Below are 21,074 nucleotides of genomic sequence, written 5' to 3' on the forward strand. Positions count from 1 at the left end.
TTATGACACTAGATAACGTGATGTCGGGAGCAGCAAGGCTGTGCTGTAAGGGAAGGTGAGCGACCACGAGGCAGGCAGGAGCAGTGTCCTCACTGGCGAGGCACAGTCACCAGCGCCTGAGCAAGGCAAACAGGTCCCAGGGTGGTAACCCAGCTCAGCCTCCTTCCAGTGACTGATGGACAGACATGTCTGTGGTGGCACAAGGTCAAGCCAGGGAGTCAACTCAGCACGTCAGGATCCAGGTCCAGGTCAGTGAGGCACCAGGCCAAGTCAGCGAGGCGCCAAGCCTACAGATTGCCATTAGTAATCTCCCTTTACTCTTCAAAATATTTACCTACACAAGAGACACTTGTAAGTATAGCTAAAATACTGTTCAGGTGTATTTGATCCCTGTTTTACAGCTAACAATATTGTATTGCTGTTCCCTTTGTGAGCAAAACAGGAGACTGCCAAGTAACATCAGCACTGATGAGTGCAGACAGTTGGGTAGTGCATGGTTATCCATGTCCCCTCTGGAAGACATGAACCTGAAGGTTGTGGTGAGATGTTTATGCCACCAAACTCTGCTGAGAGGCAGAGCCAGATAGTTTAGACTGACCAGCTGCTTTTGAATTTGGTAGGAACCAATGCTCTGTAGGTAGGAACCAATGGTAGGAAACAAATTTGGTAGGAACCAATTCATTTTTTTTTTTTTTTTTTTTTTTAAGTTTAGTTTAGTTTGTTTTATGAGTTGTTAAACCTGTACAACTTAAATCTGAAATAGAGATCCTACTTTGATTAAAGAGTACTGAACTCAATAAAAAGATTTGTTTAGGCTTTAACTCTGCCCATGAACCAACCTCATTTACTGAAACAACTGCTTTCTTGAATGGTCTTGTTGATGCTAAAATGATTTATAGGATTGCTAAATGAAATGAAACTGGAACGCTAATCTGCTGAGACGCTTAGTGAAGCTTTTAAGGTCCATCCCTCATTCCTGAAGGTGTTAAAGCTAGACAGGATGGGGCTTTGGCAACCTGATCTAGTACAAGGTGTCCCTGCCCGTGGCAGGAGGGTTAGACTAGATGATCTTTAAGGTCCCTTTCAGTCCAAACCATTCTGTGATTCTATGATCCCGTGCTTTCACATGCCTCTTACTTTGTGTTCTTACATTTGGTGAACATTAAATTCTTTGGGGAGGGGTGACAGACCATCAGTTCCAGCTTATAGGCACTTAAATGTCATGTCTGCATGTCATGCTCCCATTATAGTCAGTGGAGATCTAGTCAATACAGATAATGGACTGGAGTGGGATACAGATGACTAAATGAGATGGCTCTTTCCGAATTAGTCAAATGGCTCTACAGTTTCCAGTGGGCTTACACATAAGCATCTAGTGCCTTAGGGTAGATGAGCGTCTGCACGAGGCTGCCAGATGTGACACAGGGCAGATGGGAGATCTGTGCCCTTCAGGAAAAGCCACTGGGGCTCAGGCAGGATGCTCAGATGGCAACAGACAGACACGTGTGAGCCCCCCTATTTAGATACCTAAATTTACATGCATACAGCATGGAGCTGAATGCCGCCCCTGGGATCAGATTGTCAAAAAATGTTAAATCATTGTGTCGGTTTGTCTAACAAAAGTATACAGAGTATCCCATTAAAAAAAAAGAAAATCTTAACAATGCTTCTGTTTTCATTTTTTTTCCTGTTTTCTTAAAACCAGCAGTAGTACAGAAATTTTGTAGTTGTTAGCTTCAGAAATCCAACTACTCATGCACATGGTTCTCTACACCAACCATCACGGAACTGATCTAATACTTCAGAAGGGAACAGTAGAGAAATCTGCACAGCTTCATCACCATGTTGCTCCCCGTAAAACCCTTTCTGTGTGTTAATGAGCATGTAAATAAGGACATCAAGCACAGCAGCCACAGAATTTGGGCTGATGTGGAATAGCATCACCCCTCTGAAGCTTGGGGTGGCAGAATTTTATGCCTGCTGAGAGTGAGCCTTGCTGCTGTTCCTCTTCCATTTTTGAGAACGCAGCCATCACTCTGGTGTTTAGAGGGCACAATTGGTTATTCACAGCTGAATCAACACATGGCATAGGGACAATATAGATTTCATCTGAGTCTTGAAGACCTTGTATTGGTGCAAGTCCAATAATAAAGCATGAAAATATATATATATATATATTTAATATGACTTCGCAGTTACATATGGGATGAACTTGGTTTGACAACTTTACAGTTCACACAGCTGGTTTTCATATTGGCCCACATGAGGTCCCTACCAGAAGACAAGTACAGGGATTGTTAGTAGGAGTGGCTGAGGTGTATGAAGAGGCATTGGTCTGGCCTCACCTCTATCAGTGTAAACAGGTCCTGCTGAGGTAGTTTAGCTTCAGTTTCCTTTTGCCTTCCCACATTGTCTTTCTGTGATTTACTCTCAGCCTACGTCTCCTCTCTAAAACTAGTCTAATGACCCATTACTATCAAATACAGTTCTAATGAGCATAAACATTTAAACCAAATTTAATTGCTACAGCCAGAAATATGCAGATAAATAGGACTGGCTGGGTGGATTACACTTCACAGCCACACAAAGAGGTGTTTTTAAGTCATTATAAACAGGAGAGAAATATGCACTTCAGAGTTGAGCAATACACCTAGTGAATAAACTACAGAATCAAAATAATAAATTATGACTCTTTCTCCAAACGTAAGAATAATCAAGCATACACACACAAGGATAATAAGGCGTAAGTGCCTGCTGCATTAGTACAGCGCCATTTCTTTGCATATCTGACAAGAGCTAAATATATTTTACCATGTTAATGGGCTGGGAAAAACAATACATTAACTGTCTCCTTGAATGACTCTGAAATACAAATAGCCCAAGAACTGTGCTAAGTGCAAGTCCTCTTTTTTTTTTTTTTTTTTCTTAATCCATAAAGTTCTTTACTAATTAGAGGACAGCATGTAAGTGTGTCATTTTTGTATTAAGCCCCAGTAGCAACAATAGTGTATACCGTTCTGTTTCAGAAATGGTGTTCTTCCAAAATGTGCGATTGTCTGAAAGATTAAGTAATCTTTCGTAATTCGATTTGTCAACTCTGAGTCAGGAAATCAGCTCAGTTTGCGAAAGAACTGTCAAAGATGCTCAAAATTCAGCAGGTATTTACGGAGTTCCCTGGACTGGAATGGCAGCCCATGTCATTGGGCTGCATACAGACCCTGACCAGCATGTAAAGGCAGGCCTGATTATTTCATGAGTCTTTTACACACCTATCTATTATGATCACAATTTATTAGTCATTTTTATTTCTACAGTTCTGTTACGGCCCCTAGTGGCTTAGATATACATAAACATGATGCCGGTCCTTGTGCCAAAAGCTCAGAGAAGTGCCAAGAGCTAAGGGGCAAACTGCAGGAAGCGGTGAAGCGATAGGGCTTGCAGAGACACTGGGTGTGCGTGACATTTCTGCGAGGGAAAACGTGTCTCGGCAACCTGCGTCACATGCTGCCTGCAAGATTCATCATGCTGATAATTTTCAATAAAAATCCCTTTGTTAGCTTTAAGGGAAAATGTTTTGATTTTGTATCTGTAGGTTTTAAAATCAGTTCCGTGTCTTTTTTAAAAAGGCATCTACATATGGTAACATTTTGAAGCAGCAGATGGTTTTATTAGAAGACTGAAAGTGTGACATAATAAGTAATTTTATTTTATTTTATTTTATTTTATTTTATTTTATTTTATTTTATTTTAAATCTTTTCCATTTTATAAATGGTCACACTGTTTTCCAACAGTCTGAGAAAAGCTTTTTCCTTGACTATATAAATCTTCTCTTTGTCCAGGGCTTTCATCACAACTTTCCTAACATTCAGGTAGGCTTTCACTGGAGAAATGTTCATTTGGAGGGCCCTGCAGACTAAATGACGAGTAACAGAATCACCAGCAGACCCCTAGAAAACAAAAAGTCCTTTATCTTTCCTAGAAGAAATATATGTATGATATCCTATCAAACAGCTCTTTAGTTTTTGTTTGTTTGTTTGTTTTTCCTGAAACACTCTCTAATAACATCCAACACTTCCACCAACACTTCCGTTTGGCATTTCTGCAGACTTTACAAGCCTATTTTATTTCTGATTTTGAAAAAATGGCAAATTCCTCCCCAGCAAGGTTTTTGACATACATTGAATATTTTTGAAACATTGTGGCACAAAGTTTTATGTTGTTAACTTAAACCTGTCCTTTGGAGGGTGGCTTTCATTTAAACATTTAGTAAATTGGTTGCTGTCATTCCGATCTGTGTAATTGTGTAATTGGTTGGTGTTTAGTCAAAATCCCAGTAATCAAGAGAAGAGCAACACACAAGTTCCCTCTCCTCCCCCACTTTTCCCAGTCTATTTCACCTCGGGTTTTAAGGGGTGTATTATCAGTATCTCCTAAAAGAATCCCAATTTGGCAACTTCTTGAAGGACATTTTTAAGAACCTAGGGACATTTCTGCAGTAGTGGCTCATAAATTGTCCATATCCAAGGAGAATGAGTGAAGGATTCGTTGAAGACAAACATATTCTTTCCATGAAGACATTGATTTGTCCTCTGGTAAGATCAGGCTCAAACAAGAAGCAGCTACTTTTGAATCTTTTGAATATTATTTTATATATGATAGCTGGTTTTTTTTTTTTTTTTTTTTTTTTTTTTTTTTTCCAGAGTACAAAATTATTTACCAACATGGAAGGAAAAGACTTAATTCTAAAATTTTCTATGGTAGAATCATTTTAATCCACACACCTGTGAGAAATCTAGAATTAACTCTGTGTTGGTTGTCTATGTATATCTATCTGTGTTGCCAAAGATGCAGTCAGTAGTTTGTTCTGAGTTTTTAAGCTGGATCATCCAATCATGTTTAGAGTAATGGCTTAACTGCTTTTTTTGTTCCAGACCAGAATACGTTTTGGTGTGTCCACATAAAGCGTAATTCCTGCAATTGTATATAGTTGGTAAAAGATTTTTCATTTTATCACTTCCACAGGAAGAGGCCATAATGTCGTATGCAAACTTGTATTTATTTTGTTGGGAAACAGCAGCCCATTACTAAGAGGAAAGGACAGACACTCAGTTACACCACACAATAACCTTGGCCATAACTGACACCATTTACCATTTACCCAATCACAATTTACCCATTTACTCAGACCAGGAGTTACTTTTAAATGTTTCTAATGTGTTTTTGAAAATCCAGTTTAAAAGCTGTGTTTTTAAAAATCCAGATGATAGAACTTTTATTAGAGGTATACCCCATATAGGAAAAGTAAATTCTGTGGATTTCTTTTTATTTATTTATTTATTTATTTTTAATTTTTTTCTCTGTCTGTTTTGCTGTTGTTGGTCTCCATCACAGACACTTTCTGTGCTTCCTTCCTAGAGCTGTTTAACCTGGGTCTGCATAAGAGTGCTCTAATCTCTGTTTTACACTGACAGCATTGATTTTCTCAGTTTGCAGTGCTCAGAGTAATACTTTGCCAGAGGCTGAGCTGAAGCGGGGTCCTAGCCTATGGGCAGGGGTCAGGGAGGCCCCAGGGGAGACTGGCCAGACATCAAGACATCAAGATCCGATAGTGCCCTCAGAGCCTTGACACCCACCTCTTCTTTGAACAGTTCTGGTGACTGTACCTACTAATGCTTGTTTAAAGTGATTTTTCTTTTTTTTTTTTTTTCAAGTAGGAGTACCACTTTTCTATCTCATAATGTACAGCCTTCAGCCAGATACATTTTTTAATGAATTCTTACAGGAACATTACTTTTATTGAAACCAACATTCATAAATATGTCTGCCATTTTCATATATATATTTTTCAAAACAGTCTGGAGTTACACCTTAGTACTGAAAATATTACACTGCAGATCCATCTTTTTGTTGTGGGAGTTGTCAGGCTTCCATCTCGTTCAAAGACACTGGAGCACAATCTTCAGATGCAAACTCTTACCTGCTTTATTTCAAACCTCCTGAAGCACAGCAAGATAAGCCTCAGAAGAAAAGGAGTGGAGTGTCCATAGTATCTCATATATGGATATTGTCCTAGTACTTGGCTGTTTCATTGAGTAAGTCTTCAGTGGTATTTTGTGGACATATTGTGCTTCTAGGAGCGATTTAGCAATTTCTCTGGTTTCCTAATTACTTCTTCAGATAAGTGATAAAGATTATTTAGAAAATTTGAAAGAAAACAGGTTGGTACAAAACAATAATAGATTTGATGGAAATCCCAAACTTTAACTTAAACATACACAATTTTACATTTAAAAAAAAAATGAAATCAAGCCCTAGTTATATTAAATTCCTGAGGAGATTTGTAAAGAGAATGTTAAACTGGGATACATGGAATGTAAATGAGAGTGCTATGCAGTAGCATGAGGCAACAGAAGAAATGGCACAGCAGAAGTACAGGGAGTGATGCGTGCATAGCAAGCCAAGAGACTACAAACAACCATAAACTGCAAGAAAGAATATAGGTGAGAATAATGGAATTGACAGAACTTGGGTGTAAGGCCATCTGTACTAAGGCCATGCCATGGAGAAGGCCCCACAATACAGATCTGGAGCAACAGTAGCATAATACAACTCAATTTGGCCCTGAGGTTTTGTGTAGAGAGCATATAAGGATGCCAAAGGTCACACACCATTGTCACCATTCAAGTTGGACCTGGAAGAAGTGATGAGGGCTTGACTGTCAGGGCACAGTGAAGGTGACTGCTCCCTTAGAGCTGGGAGCAAAGCATGATAATGTGGCCAGCAAGGAAAGAGCCACTGTCTATTCCACTGACCTCAACTGAAGGCGCAGGACAAGCCCATGGGTGGCAACCAGGGTCAATCAAGAATCCAGCTCAGCAGACAAGTCTGTGGTGATGGGGCAGGTCCAAGGTCAACCTGGGAAATCAATTGCTGGGTTAGGGCCATGATTATGGCCTGGTGGCAAAAGCCAGGGTCAGACATAGCCCTTTGATGACCAAGCAGGTCCATAGTGCCCAAGTAGGTCCAAGGTCAAGCCAGAAAGTCGGTCCCAAAGTCCCCATCAATGGACTCTGTGGCTACAAACGGGCACAGCCATGGCTGAGCTGGAGACCAGCGCTCCTATGACATAATTCAGGCAGGGATTGAAGCCCCAGGGTGGAGCCAAAACAGGGCTCCTGGGCCTGAGGCCAGGGTGTGTGGGGAGGCCCCAGGTGAAGCTGACCAGGGCCATTAAAGCCTATGAGTGCCCTCAGGGCTCTGACCTTGAGACACAGTGGCCCTTATCACCACAGATAACCTTGGCCAGACACATGTGTATTTCTGCTTTAGAGCATAAAAGAATGAATATGAAAGAGGGAGTATGAAAGAGAGAGTGAAATGTGTGTGCAGATGTTAGTGTAACCAGTGTTTACCATTTTTTTTAATGAAAAAAATGTCTTTTAAAATATGATCTTGCATGGAGCCTTGCTACATTTATTGCTATATCCATACTCCCTTCTTTCGCTCCCCCAAATTGCACGTAAACAACAATGCTTGAGTCACTTATTTGTCTGCTTTTACAGGCATTTTTTTTTCTCTGTCTCTTTCCCTCTTTCTTACTGAGAAATATCTCTGATTTTGCCAGTTTTAGGGATAATATTATACAAAACAACTGCAGAAGTCTTGTACCTTATAAATACATCAAATTTCATAGGGTAACATTTTTTCCTGCATAGAAGGTAAACTTCTACAAATCATTCTCTGAGGGGCAAGCCCCTTGGTTTAGGAGCAGAGCAGAGAAACCAGACTAAACAGAATGGTAACTCATGGGGGCCTTTTTGGACCCCAAAACTCCCCCACAAGGGCTGGTGAGGCTCTCCAGAACTTTACCTTCTCTTGTGGGTTACAGAACAGGCGGCTTTTGGCTTTCCATTCTTCCTTTTCTGATATCTGGACTCTTGGCTAAAGAAAAAAATAATATTAAAAAACACTGAAAGAAAAAAAAAAAAAAAAAAGCCCAGGCATAGTTAGAAGTTTTCATATAGCAGCATACAGCCTTGTTTCGGAAATACAACTGCTCGATACAATTTTCCGTATAACTTTTTTTCACTGAGGATTTATGTCTGTAGTGAATCAGACCACTCCTGCTGTTCTGCTATTAGAGAAATGAGCCTGTAGGCAAAACATAGGCCACAGCGAGCAAAGATGGCATGTTCAAACACAACACTTACGTGTACATTTACTTATAAATATGTTAAACTTTACTGCTGCTACAGCAGAAAAATTTATAGAGGAGGGTTTTTGTTTGTTTGCTTTGCTATTATGGGCAGACAAATAGAAAAATTTAGAGTGACACTTAAGTTCTGCAACAGTCTGACTATGTTTGACTGGGACCTTGCTTTATATGTCAAGGTCCAGAGCTGTAATCATAGGAAAGATGTGCCAGGCCCCAGCAGAATACCCTTCGGGGTGGAACAGCACCTCCTACAAACATTTGTTTCACCAAGTGCAAACATACTTGTTTTAAGAATAAAAACTTCAGTATCATTCCTTATTAATCTTAACAGCAAATAAACCCCTAGAGAAAAACACATTCAAAGCTGTATCTGGGAGGAGAGATCCCATCAGGGCATTTTTAATGGAGATTTTTCCATCTGTTCCTGAAATTAGAAATTCAATGTATTTTAAAGGGAAAACGAACATTTTTATAATCACAGGTTTCCATGGTCTTGGGGAGGAGGGGAAAACACCCTTAACGATACACTCAACATATTTATGGCAAAAGTGGAGGTAATTAACAGACACTCCCTTTTCCCTTGGCTTTCTGGAATTCCAAACCCTCATCAGAGACCTAATTATTTTGGGAGTCTTTCACTGTTCCCCTAATTGAAGTGTTTACTTCCTTCTTATGACAGTGCGTTGTAATTTTCTCTTCCTGATGTGGCCTGATGACTCTGTAGCCTGTTTTTGTTTTTAATCCTATGTGCTGATGTGGTGCTAAAACTTGACTCAGCACATTGGTTGTGACTGCAGAACAACCAGATATGATGCAGACCTTCCCTCTAGGAAGATGTTAATACTCTGCACACATAAAGATAATGTACATTTGCAGGTTGATTAAATCTAGTTAATTTTATAGGTCTGTGCATTGTAAAGAGCCCCCCTCCACTGCACAGTGTAAAACTCATTTGCATTTTTGTAGTTTTCCCTGTGATGCTCTGCAAGCCATTTGCATGATTCAAGGCTTTTAGCTATGGTCAGTGAGAGTAACTGCAACTATATTGTGAAGGGTCAAAACAGGAGCTTAAATCCACCGTCTTAAACACAAGGCCTACCATATTTGTTAGACATTGGAACAGGCTGCCCAGGGAAGTAGTGGAGTCACCATCCCTGGAAGTCTTTAAAAGACGTTTAGATGTAGAGCTTAGGGATATGGTTTAGTGGGGACTGTTAGCGTTAGGTCAGAGGTTGGACTCAATGATCTTGAGGTCTCTTCCAACCTAGAAATTCTGTGATTCTGTGATATGTTGGCCCCTTGACCAACTGCTTTTTGATTTTTCCTAATTTAAGATTTTTCTCAGCAGTGACTAAACCATTAACAGGTTTTACCACAGAATTCTTCCTCTCGTTCCCTCCACAACAGGGTATTGCAGAGGACATTCACGACGGTACTAAGCACGTACTGCTTTCTATTAAATTAAAAACGAAACCAAAAACATTCTGCTTTTAATAGTCTCCATTACAGAGCATTTATGCCGCATGCCCCACTAACAGGACAGTTTGGTTATATTACACTGAGGGGCATTTCATTGGTTACACTGCACGAAGTGCGCTTTTTCGGCTGTACTCCACGAGGCCAGTTCTTTACTTATTATAATAAATATTTTATTTTATATTTATTTATTTATTTATTTTATTAACCCTTTGCAACCCCTCCGCAGAAGCAGCTGCAGCACTACAAGCTGTTCACACCCACCGCCCAGCCGGGACGCTGCCTTGCCCTAACCCCACGCCCGCCATGTGCCCGCGGCCGGGCCCTGGTCAGGCCCGCAGCTACGGGGCAAGTCCCAGCGCCCCCCACCGCGCCCCTATCGGCCGAGCCTGGCCGCGTTAGGCGGGGCCTGGCCGGGCACAGCCCCGGCGGCGCAGCCGTTGACGCGCTCCGACGGCGACGGGCTCCGAGCCGGCAGCTGTGCGCGGCCCACGCGGGGCGGTGGGGAGCATGGGGCGGGTTGGTGGTAGGGATGGCGGCGGGGGGATGGCGGCGGTGGACCCGGTGCGCAGCTTTGAGCGCTGGAAGAAGAAGTACACCCGGCGCACGAAGCGGCTGCGGCTGCAGCGCAAGGAGAGGGAGCGGCCCGAGTGGCAGGTGGAGAGGGAGGGCATCAGCCGCCTGGTGCAGCAATACCCGCAGGTACGGCACATGGGGGGGTTTGTCCCGACGGAGGGAAGGGATGCGAGGGGAAATGGGGGCTTCTGCGAGGAGGAGGAGGATGCAGGAGCACCCCCGTGGCTAGGGAGTGGGAGCTTTATGTGGCTGATGGTGTCAGGGCAGTGTGTGATAGGGCTCTGTGCAGGCAGAAGGGCTCTTCACTTCCACGAGGCGCCTCCATGCCTCCCCCCAGGCAGAGCAGAGGGTGGTAATGCAGCCCCATGGGGTGGTTGGGGGCAGCGAGTGGGCCAGAGCACAGTGAGGAGGAGGAGGAGGCCGAAGCAGATGGTGGGGATGGTTGTGAAGAGTGGTACCTGTCCCTTCTGACCAGGCAGCACGGATGCCTGGCCATTGGGGATGGGACACTTCTGTCTGCATAGAAGATGCTGAACAGGCAAATATCACCTTTTCACTTTAGTTAGCATCAGGTCAGGAATCACATAACTGAATATTTGTGCCAAGGTTGGCGGTGTTGGTATTGTCACCCAGATTCCCTTACAGGCCTCTGGGAGATGGCCATCTTTTAAGCCATGTAGCGGAAAATACTATAATTATGGATAACGACTCAGGGCAGCAATACATGCTAAGCACACGTCCTGCCAACATTTGCTGAATTTGCAGCTGCCATCGGGGAGGAATGTGGCAGTTGTACTTGGCTGTGCAGCACTCAGCATTGCTGGTAGTAGAGGCTTTTTGATGGATTTTGACTGAGCAGAAGGTAATGAGGGTAGGTATGGGAGGAATGTGTCTGTCACCATGCAGAAGTTGAGACGGCTCTTTGTTAAGATCCAGCTTCACATTGTCATTTGTTTTACTGTTTTAAAAACAAATGGTATACTTCAAATTACTGTTTTGAATCACAGATTATTTCACAGGGGGAAAAATGGGCTTATTGCTTGTGCCCTATGTTGTTTTCATGATAAAAACTAAAGTTGGTACCTATATAAATGATTAATACATCTCGTGGATAAATTTTGAGTCTTGACTTGTTTCAGCAATATTTTTGTACTGACTGTAGAAGATTTAGGTGCTGAATAGTACTTGCACTGCTAGAAGCTCGTATTATTTCTGAGGGGGATGACCACTGTCAGGTATGTGCCCTTTGCTGAGGAACGAAAAGCCTCCTGCACTCAGTCATGGTACCGCGGCGCCTCGGCTTAGGCAGCTGGCTCTGCATGGTCTCTGGAAGGTGTGTGTGCGCAAGGGGAAAACTGGGTTAAAGCAGCTCAACACAGGCCAGGTACAGAGTTTGCAGACTCTGCCCAGGCCCCTGAGTGGTGGCCTTGCTGTTTATATACCTAGCTGTGGTATTTCTACAATAGATTGCTTTTTTCATTTCTGTGTACAGGAGTGGATATGTGTAGTGTGAAGTTAACTTTGCTTATTTTCAGGCCCTAATTGTTTCTACATACGACAGTAGTTTTCATTTACTTGGTAATGCCATACAGAAGTTAGGCTTCTGCGTTGCTTTTAGGGTACTATCACAATATTTAGCTATTTTTTCTTCACAATCTCTTGTTTTGGAGGTGCATCACTGGTTGTTTAATACTCCAAGCAGGTAATTGCTATTGGCCTTATAAAGTAGCTTAGTTCAGTTGATAGTTTTTCCCCCTTTCCTCTATTTTCTTTAATGTAGTAGATTGATATATGCAAAAACTTAAGTAGTACAGTGCTCTTGTGTGCTGAAGTTATATGCATACAGCGTGGGAGTCTCAAGAGGTAAGAACAGGATGATCAGAATCCTCAACTGGAGGAGATGCTGCCTTTTGGAGTGGATTACAGCCTCTTCATTTGTGAGACTTAATTGGAAAATGTGACCTCCGTTCATCTGTCATTTGCTTGTAGTTAAGCTTAATTAATTTGAGAAAGATGATAATGAAAAAATGTAATTGTTTAGAAGGAGGAAGCAAGCAATGCTTGAATTAAAAGATTTCTCTTGAGCCTCAGAGATAAAGTGGCTGAAGTCTTTTGATAACTGATCTGCTCTGGGAAGCTGACATCTCTTTTTCTTGATGCTGCTTTAGCCTCTTTGTTTCTTCACGTACATACAATGTCTGTTTCCCATATACAGTTTGCTACATTTAAGTTGTATGCATGCATTAAATCCCCGTGTATCCCCATCTATTACATTACTTCTTAGGGAGAAGAAATACTTTGCTATGTCCTATCACTGAACTTTACAGGAATGCATCCATGGCAGGTAGCAGGGTATGGGTGTGCTGCTCACAGATGTATGTAGGCAAAAGAAAGGTTTGGAAGGAATGCATACAAACAGTCAGTCAATAAAACTGTGTTCTTTAATAGTTTCTCTACCATTCTGTTCCATAGTGAGGTCAGCATTCCTTTCTCACCCACATAAATTTTAGGGTTTTATGTCTTGATTGTGGTGGTTAGATCTGTGATCCTCAGACTTTTAGGCTGAGTGGGCCCTGTTCTGTTTTTTAAGTGGTCTGTTCTGCTACTCCTAGACTTAAATATTTTTGTGTAACATTCAAATGCCGTCATTTCCCCCAAAACACATTTTATACATTTGGAACTTGTGTTTAATTTTTAGTCATTTTACATAGAATTTTTAAAAAGGCCTTGTAGACATGTCTTTCAATTAATTCTACAATATTTGAGCTAGTTTGCCATACAAACTAACTGGTTATGTGAACACACAAGGATGCCAGGCTCTGTCACCGGTGTGCATATCTGTCTGTGCATCTATCTACTTTTGGGACATGGGTAGTCATTCTGTGTCACTCTTTGGAGCTGGGAGGGACAGAGGCAAGGAGTGGGTGGTGGGAGGTTGTCTTGGGGTGCATTTATAGAGGTTAAAGAAGAGGGGCTGGTAGCGGTCAGGCATTTATCCATCAGAATGAAGACAGGGTAAGCATACGTATTAGGATTGTTCTTGGGACTCCTGGCCTCAACTCTTCTGGGTTTTTGCTGTTCTCTCGCTCCAGGAGTCTTTTCTTGATGAACATACAGTGGATGACTGCTTAGCGTCCTGTCTTCAGACTTCATGACTCCTTCTCTGGTCCCTGACAAGGTTTTTCTATTGATCTTCTGCATTTCTTCCCTATTTCTAGCTCTTTAGCATCAATCCCTTTTACTCCTGCCATCCTGACTTTATTTGAAAATAAGCCAGTATCTTTGGAGTTTTAGGGTACTTCAACTGATCCTTCTTTGAAGGGCAGAGAAGTAACATGGGAAGCTTTGGTGATATGACCCTTCCTAATGTTCTTGTGCTCTCTCTTTTAATATTTTTCTTACTTTTTCTCCTTCTTGGAAGTCTTTGAAAGAACTTGACTTATGCATGCTTTGACTTTTTAATTGACTTTTTGGAGTTTAAGGTAGAAAAGTAAAATAGTATTAGTCTCTGTTGTGATTAATACATCTGTTCTTTTTAACTCTACATGACCCAGTAATAAATTGTCCGCTGAAATACTTGTAGCAGTTCTAATTATTTAAATAGTTTCACATTGTTGTGGTAGTCTGTTCTGTGTCAAAACCTATTAAAATTATCCCTTTATTTGCACATAGTAGACTGCTTTAATTCTTCTTAGTGAAATAGTAAAATAGTGTTAGTAAAACAGTCTTTTCTTTAGGTGTACTCCTTTCCAATGTGAACAATCTCTTGGTTGAAATTAAATTGAACCTCTGTACATCAGGGAGTTGTTATTGCTTTAGATGCTAAAGGATAAGACTGAGAATTAGCACAATATGCAGTATTGCATGCCATACAATATCTGCACAATTATCAACTGAATTTGGGAAATATTGATTCGAAATACAATTTGTGACAGCCAGACCTTTTAAAATAATGATTTCAGATAGCAGTTCTTTCCCAGTCCCAGAAATGTACTAGCTTAAAGTCTGTGCTTCTCAGGGCACAAGTTAAATAATTCACCTTGAAGATTTCTGAATAAAGTTTGGTACAAGTTTAATTGCTCTGCTAGAACACAGTGAAAGGTTGAAATCTATCTTTCAAGAGCTTTGTCTTGGAATGTGTCAAAAAGGGGTTTTAATAAGGGTGTTACTGCCTTTTAATGTACACGTTTGGTCTTGAGATAAGTTCCTTCCTTGTTACTAGAGAGCTCTTGGCTGCAGAGAGCAGCGTTGTGATCTGGGTGCTTTAAACAGGCATAGATCCTCAGAGAAATACAGTTCGCGGTTTTCTGTAACGGGCAGGGCTGGCAGAAAGTTTGGTATTTCAAGCCTGATTTGACAGCTCAGAAACTCTTTGTTTGAGGCTTTCTTGAAGTGCTGTCGCAAGTTGTCATAAACGTCTGAGGACCACGTTGGTTGGCTCCTTTGTTGGGAGGTTTCTGCTCCACAGCCCATTAGAGGTAAGTGGTATCCGTTAGGAAGGAAAGGGTTGAGGAAGCTCCGAGGTTGTCATCTGGAAATCTCACTTAGTGGCTGCTAGTCAGTGTGCATTCAGAGCTGTCATCTACCTTTCTGTTAGTCTGCTCAGGCGTTATAGATACAGGGGTCTCTTTATTTTGTACTTTTGGTTGTTCTTTTCTCTCTCTGGCTTCTGTGCTGTCTTACTGCTATTGATTGTTAACTTTGCCAGCAGAAGCTGTCTGCATCTTTTGATGGTATGCTATTGACTAGAGAAGACTTGAAAGTACTACATTTTTCTTAAGATCTCTACTTGACATCTCAGTGTTTTTGTGAATTGTTCAGCAAACTTGTGGAATCAAATGCATACTCTTGGTGTGTGTGAGTAGAGAATTAACACCTCACAATGTGCTCTAGAGGTGGATGTACACAGAGAAGTAAATCAGTAGGAGTCAGCACACTGAGCTACTTCTTTAGTATGTTTTGTACCCTGCAGGACAGCCGAAGAAAATCAAGTAAACCAGATGTTAGAGGTTGCTGAACCCGTTGAGCTTCAGGACCCAGGGGGATTCTCCTGTCCCAGTCAGGCAGGTGTAAGGCTGCTGCAGTGCTGGGTCCTGAGGTGCAGCCTGCAGTGAGTATGAGCGTGTATTCCTGTGGGTGAGTGTGTGTGCACACCTGGTCAGCCACCGATGAGCAGAGAGGGCAGTGCTTCTACCACAACCCTTGTAAGAGACACCTGAATACACTCAGTACCTGCACACACCTGAACGACATGGAGAGCAGGCAATGTTCCTCTCCTGCTAGTCAGGATTAACATTTATTAGTGAAATATATACTCACACATGGAAGATGAGTAGTGGCTAGCATTAGCTGCTCACTCTGTCCAAGATCTGGCCTCAGCCCCTGACTTTCCCTCTGAAGTTCGTGGTCCTGCTCCAGTTGTGGCACTCGGCTCTCTTGCTGCTGCTGACTGCTCTGGCTTGACGTCTGCTGGTGGTCTCTCATGTGGGCTCAGAACAGAGCATGTACCCATACAGGGAATGGTTAGAAGGAAAGTAAGAGTAATTATTGGTAAATAATAATTATTACTTAACAACATGTACTAAGACCCTAGGAGAGGCTGTGCTAATCAGGTGCAGGGCTCAGTCAGGTGAGCATACTGACCAGCCCCTTTTATCTCCAAGTCCCTCGATTTCCTCACACTTGTTCTTCCCCAATCCACCTTGATTCCTCCCTTTCTTTGCCTTTGATCCTTCCCTTAAGCAGCCTATAATGCCATTGACATTCCTACAGTGGGCTTGAAAACACGTCATAAGAGGTTGTACAGAGTCCCCATTTTTACCGAAATCTTAATGCTAGTGCTGTGGAGTCAAAATGGAAAAATGTGGTGTGGGGATGTTTCTCTTACCTAGAGCGGCGTGTTGCATCTCTCCTTGTTGACCTTCATGGATTCCTGTCAGCCCAATTCTCCGGCCTGCCCAGGTCCCTCCGGATGGCAGCACGCCACACGGTGTACCAGGCGCTCCTCCCAGCTTTGTTTCATCTGCAAACCTGCTGAGGGAGTGCTCTGTCCCCTCGGACAGATCATTAATGAAGATATTAAACAGGCCTGGACCTGGTATTGCCTCCTAGGGTACTCTACTAGTTGATGTCCTCCAAGTAGGCTTTGTGCTTGGCCGTTCAGCCAGTTTTCAGTCCACAGCACTGACTGTTCATCCAGCTCATACTGCAGCTTCGCTATGAGAAGACAGTATTGAAAGTTGTCCTGAAGTTTGGGTAGGCAATATCCACTGCTCTCCCCTCATCTACCAGGCCAGTCATTTCACACACAAGGTTAGCGTGACTTCCCATTTCTAAATCCATGCTGGGAGCACCGGGTACACGACAGCAGTAAAGAGATGAAAAACTTTGTAAACCCATCATTATAGCATCATTGACAACAGATTTAAGTCTTTTTTTTTAATAAGAAAACTTGTTTGGCTTAGAGTTGTGTGTTTTTTCCACCTACATTAAATTAGTCATCCGTACATACAGTTAGAAAGTTGAGCTTTAAAGAACTTAAATAAGGATCATACTAAAATAAAATTAATATAGTAGTGTAATCGTTTTTGTGAATGATGTGAAAAAATGTTCTTAGAATCACTAAGGGATTTTTGTGATGCAAGTGTACAAGCTGTTTGATTTAAGGGGAGAAATGTAATAGTAAATATAAATTCCTTTTGCTTTAGGTTTATCTTGCTTGCAGTTTAGACAGAGATGACTTGTCAGTAAGAGTTATATGGGGAGGGCAGTGGTGGGTGCTGTGTTGGTGCCATCAGCTGTGAGTGGTACTGTACTGTTGGCCAGGTACAGACCAGGCTGGAAACATTTACCTGGGATGTCTGATCTCATACAGCTGCTGGAAGAGACTTCATCTTCTGTTTCACAGAGATATGGGAGCTCTTGGAGTTCCTTTTTATGGCATGTGGCTGTCATTACTCCATTTGCTGTAGCCTGCAAAAACAAATTGCTCCTCTGGATTTTTCCTAGTAAAAATAACAGTGACTTAAAGGTTATTTAATTTTTCTATTACGTTTGATTTTAGCACTGATTAAACTTAATTTGTTTCAGATAAATGCAGATGAAATTCAAAGATTTTCAGATTTTCCGTTGTCAAAGAAAACTCTAAAAGGTGAGTATAAATAAATTTTAATTTGGAAAGTAATTACATTAGAAATGAGCGTATTCTTTATTTGCATATAAATAATCTTTTTGTCTTAAACTAAGTTTTAAATGAGTATTGCCATGTATGGTGTTGTCTAAATGGAAAAATACAGCTCTGGACAAAGAAAAATAAAGATATATATTTTTTTTCCCTTTCCCTTCCCACACCCCAAATGCTAGGACTGCAGGAAGCTCAGTACCGCATGGTAACTGAGATACAGAGGCAAACCATAGGTTTGGCTTTACAAGGTAAAGACGTACTTGGAGCTGCAAAGACTGGATCAGGCAAAACCTTGGCTTTTATTATCCCGGTAAGTAACTTACATAATTTGCCCTTAAGCCTGGGAAGTCACCTGGGTATTAGGGGATGCTAAGCAGTTTAGGTTAATAGATACTGAGAGAAAGGAGATAATTCGAGTGGTCTAGATGTTCCTAGATAGCCAAGACAGTCACATTTAAGAAAGCTACATGAAGTTCTGGAAGAAATATATTATTGTCCCTAGGAGTATTCTGGTGCTTAGAAATCTCATTTTGATCCTTACGTCAGTAGCCCCTGTGTGATTTAGGAAGTGCTTTGTTTTTCTCTCAGGAATGTGTTTTTTTCTTGTGCCAATCTAGTTGTCTGATTCTTTTAAAATTTGAAAGCTAAATCTATAGAAACCATAGAAATCTCAGCATTCTTCTTTTTTTAGTTGCGTGATTTTAAAATTAAAAGAATGAAATAATATGAACAGTAGGACCTTTTATAGCAAACCCAAACCTAGAGGTAATAGGTTTCCTTTTCTTGGTTGTCTATTTTGAACACCTTAGAAATAGCTTCCAGGCCCAAGCAAGAAAACAGGATGAAAACTCCCATTGTGAATAACATGTTTGACTGTTTTCCTCTAAACATTATGCTCTACATTTAATTGCTTTAGATTGAAAATATAATTGAGAATCTTGTTTGTTAAAAGCGCACATGTAAATGGATACAAAACCCATCATGTTATGATTGGATAAAGGGAAAAAGAAATGTAGTTTTGATTATTGAGTTCTTTTTTTTGGTTTAAACATTACTTATGTTTTTGCAAACATAAATTTCACTGAAGCCTGTTCTGTCAGTAACTGTGGTAACAGTCATGTGTGTTTTGAATACCCACTCTAGTTGAGAAGACTTATGCTTTATGCTGATTATTTTTGTTAGTAAAGAATAGGAAAAAATGTAGGTGGTAGGTATCTTCAAAAGATAGTCTTGTGGATTTGAGAAACAAAACAGAAGTGAGATTGCAGAATTAGTTGATCTAGGAGCAGAAGTGCTTTTTTTTTTTTTTTTTTTTTTTTACAAATCTTATTTTAAAACTGTTTTAGGGAAAACAAGTGATAAGAGAGGAGCTGGGCAGATGAAGTGTGAAATATTAAGGGCTGTTTAGCACTCTCATAATTTTTTTTTTTCAAAAATGCCTCAGTTATTTATACCTATGAAATCTTCGTATTAATATTTCTGGAGTATAAATTCATAAGAGGAAGAATAATCCTGGACTGAGCTGTATGATAATGTTAGGTGGAATGCTCCTATATAGCGTGTGTGTGGTACTCCTGAGGGTCTAAAATCAAAGCTGCACTAATTGACTTTTTTCTAGTTGGTCAATCTGTTTCTGATTCCCTTAAAACCAGGGAAATTTCTTGTCTGTTTGTATGTCTGATGTCCATTAATCAAACTGTATGAAATGCATACTCACCTGTCAACGTTATTTGAATTAGTGTTATCTTTCCTATGACACTTTTTGTTATGTATTTTTCTTCGTAGATTTATATAATGAGAATATGATAACTTTTTTTCAGGCTTTGGAACTCCTATACCGCCTTCAGTGGACTTCAGCAGATGGATTGGGAGTTCTGATAATATCGCCTACCCGGGAACTGGCATTTCAAATTTTTAAGGTTCTGCGTAAAGTGGGAAAGAATCACGAGTTCTCAGCTGGCCTAATCATTGGAGGAAAGGTGTGTCCTCTGCTGGAGCCTGCTGTATGGGAGCATGGATGAGCACTGTAATAAATCACAGAATCATCTTTCATATCATATGTGAATATTTAGGAAGGAAACCCTGAAAAGGGAAAGTCAGAGAAGATCAGCAACCCACTCATTCTTCTGTCTGTGTACTCTCTGTCTTTTAGAGCTTTTGCATATTTAACATCTTTCCAGGTGATGTGACTGGATGGAACTTCCTTCCAACTCTTCATGTCCTGTTAAACTGGATTGCTCTGAAATATATTTGCTCAAGCCACAAGTGTGAGCATGCTGATAAGATGTGGTATATGTGTAGAAAGAGGAAAGCCTCAGTTCTTTCAAAAAGCTATCAGTAGGTTAAGGAGGGCTGAGATCTCTAGCATTGGGCTTCTAATGTGAACAGTTAGAGCTAAGCTGGTTTAATTTATTTCAGGATCTGAAAGAAGAGTCTGAGAGAATCCACCACATAAATATGCTGATTTGCACTCCAGGACGGCTTCTACAGCACATGGATGAAACTTCGTATTTCTATGCATCTGATCTGCAAATGTTGAGTAAGTTTTTAAGTACTTGAAAGTACTTAGAAATATTTTTAGTAGTTGATAACTGTGGAACAGTTCCTCGGTTAAAAAATTTATCCTAGTCTGTAGATGACTATCCTAGTATGTAGATGAAAGAGCGTTTAAGTTTACATATGGACAAATTAAAGTAGAAAACAACAAAACCCGTCTTGTCTACTTTCTCTCAAAACAATTACTCAGCGTGCCTTCTTTAAGATGATAACGACAAGTATGCGAGTTAAGTGAGAAACCAAAAACCACAAGTGGTATGCCATATTATCCTTTAGGTATGTATTAGCTAAAAGCTGGCCTTTTCTGCCTATAGCTCTCTTGTTTTTCCTGATATGATAATTAACTGTATGGAATATTCATTACAGTGTATGTATTTCATGCCAGTTCTAGAAGACATTTCTTTTTGAATTTTAAGCCAGATTACTTCTCCCTTCATTGCTTCTTTTTATCCTTCCAACCTGAATACAAATCTCAGTTTAATGGAAGGGTTTGCCTTCCTCTAAGAACTGTGCATAATTTTTAGCATAGCTTGAGGAACTTAAAAGCAATTAACAAGCTAATGAAGCTGATAAAGTGCAAAATTAAGCTTTCTATACTGAGTACAATTCATGGCAGTTAGACAAGAATTGCATCAAATATATGCCCTTTTCTGAAGGTTTTGTCTCTGTGCTACTCTGTTCATTCCCTGTGTTTGAATGGCAAATTGAGCTTAGGCACAGGAGAGTCTGTTCTGCTCTGTCAAGAGTAGTACAGCACTGTTTTATATTCCGTGCTTTTGTTTCTGCAATAGGACAGGGAGTTTGTAATTTTAATTCTGTCTGCAAACTGCTGAACAGATTACTTGAAAATGCAGATCTTCCAGTGGTTCAGCACGTGAAATGGAGGGCTGGAGTGTATAAATGTTATTTCAGGGTCTGAAAGAAGAGTCTGAGAGAATCCATATGGGAAATGCTATGACTTTATTGCAGTTTTTAAAAACGTTTTTGGAATACAAGTATATATAAACTAAATCCTGTCATGTATGGTAATTAATCTCTGCGGTGTAAGTAGGCATGGATTTAAAGTC

The 21,074-nt window shown here is 40.8% G+C and overlaps 1 protein-coding gene across 1 annotated transcript in view; it reads left to right on the forward strand.

Moving 5' to 3' along the window:
* Positions 1-10,202: 10,202 nt before the first annotated feature.
* Positions 10,203-21,074, forward strand: part of DDX10 (DEAD-box helicase 10) — a gene marked incomplete at its 5' end in the record, with an annotated part of 189,928 nt that continues 179,056 nt past the window's right edge. The window contains 5 exons of the mRNA XM_082773114.1: positions 10,203-10,394; positions 17,358-17,418; positions 17,631-17,761; positions 19,272-19,430; positions 19,870-19,990. Of these exons, the coding sequence (XP_082629240.1) occupies positions 10,203-10,394; positions 17,358-17,418; positions 17,631-17,761; positions 19,272-19,430; positions 19,870-19,990 (664 nt within the window). The remainder of the gene's footprint in view (positions 10,395-17,357; positions 17,419-17,630; positions 17,762-19,271; positions 19,431-19,869; positions 19,991-21,074) is intronic.

The sequence above is a fragment of the Aythya marila genome (assembly GCF_965140915.1).
Source record: "Aythya marila genome assembly, chromosome: 1".
Lineage (NCBI taxonomy): Eukaryota > Metazoa > Chordata > Aves > Anseriformes > Anatidae > Aythya > Aythya marila.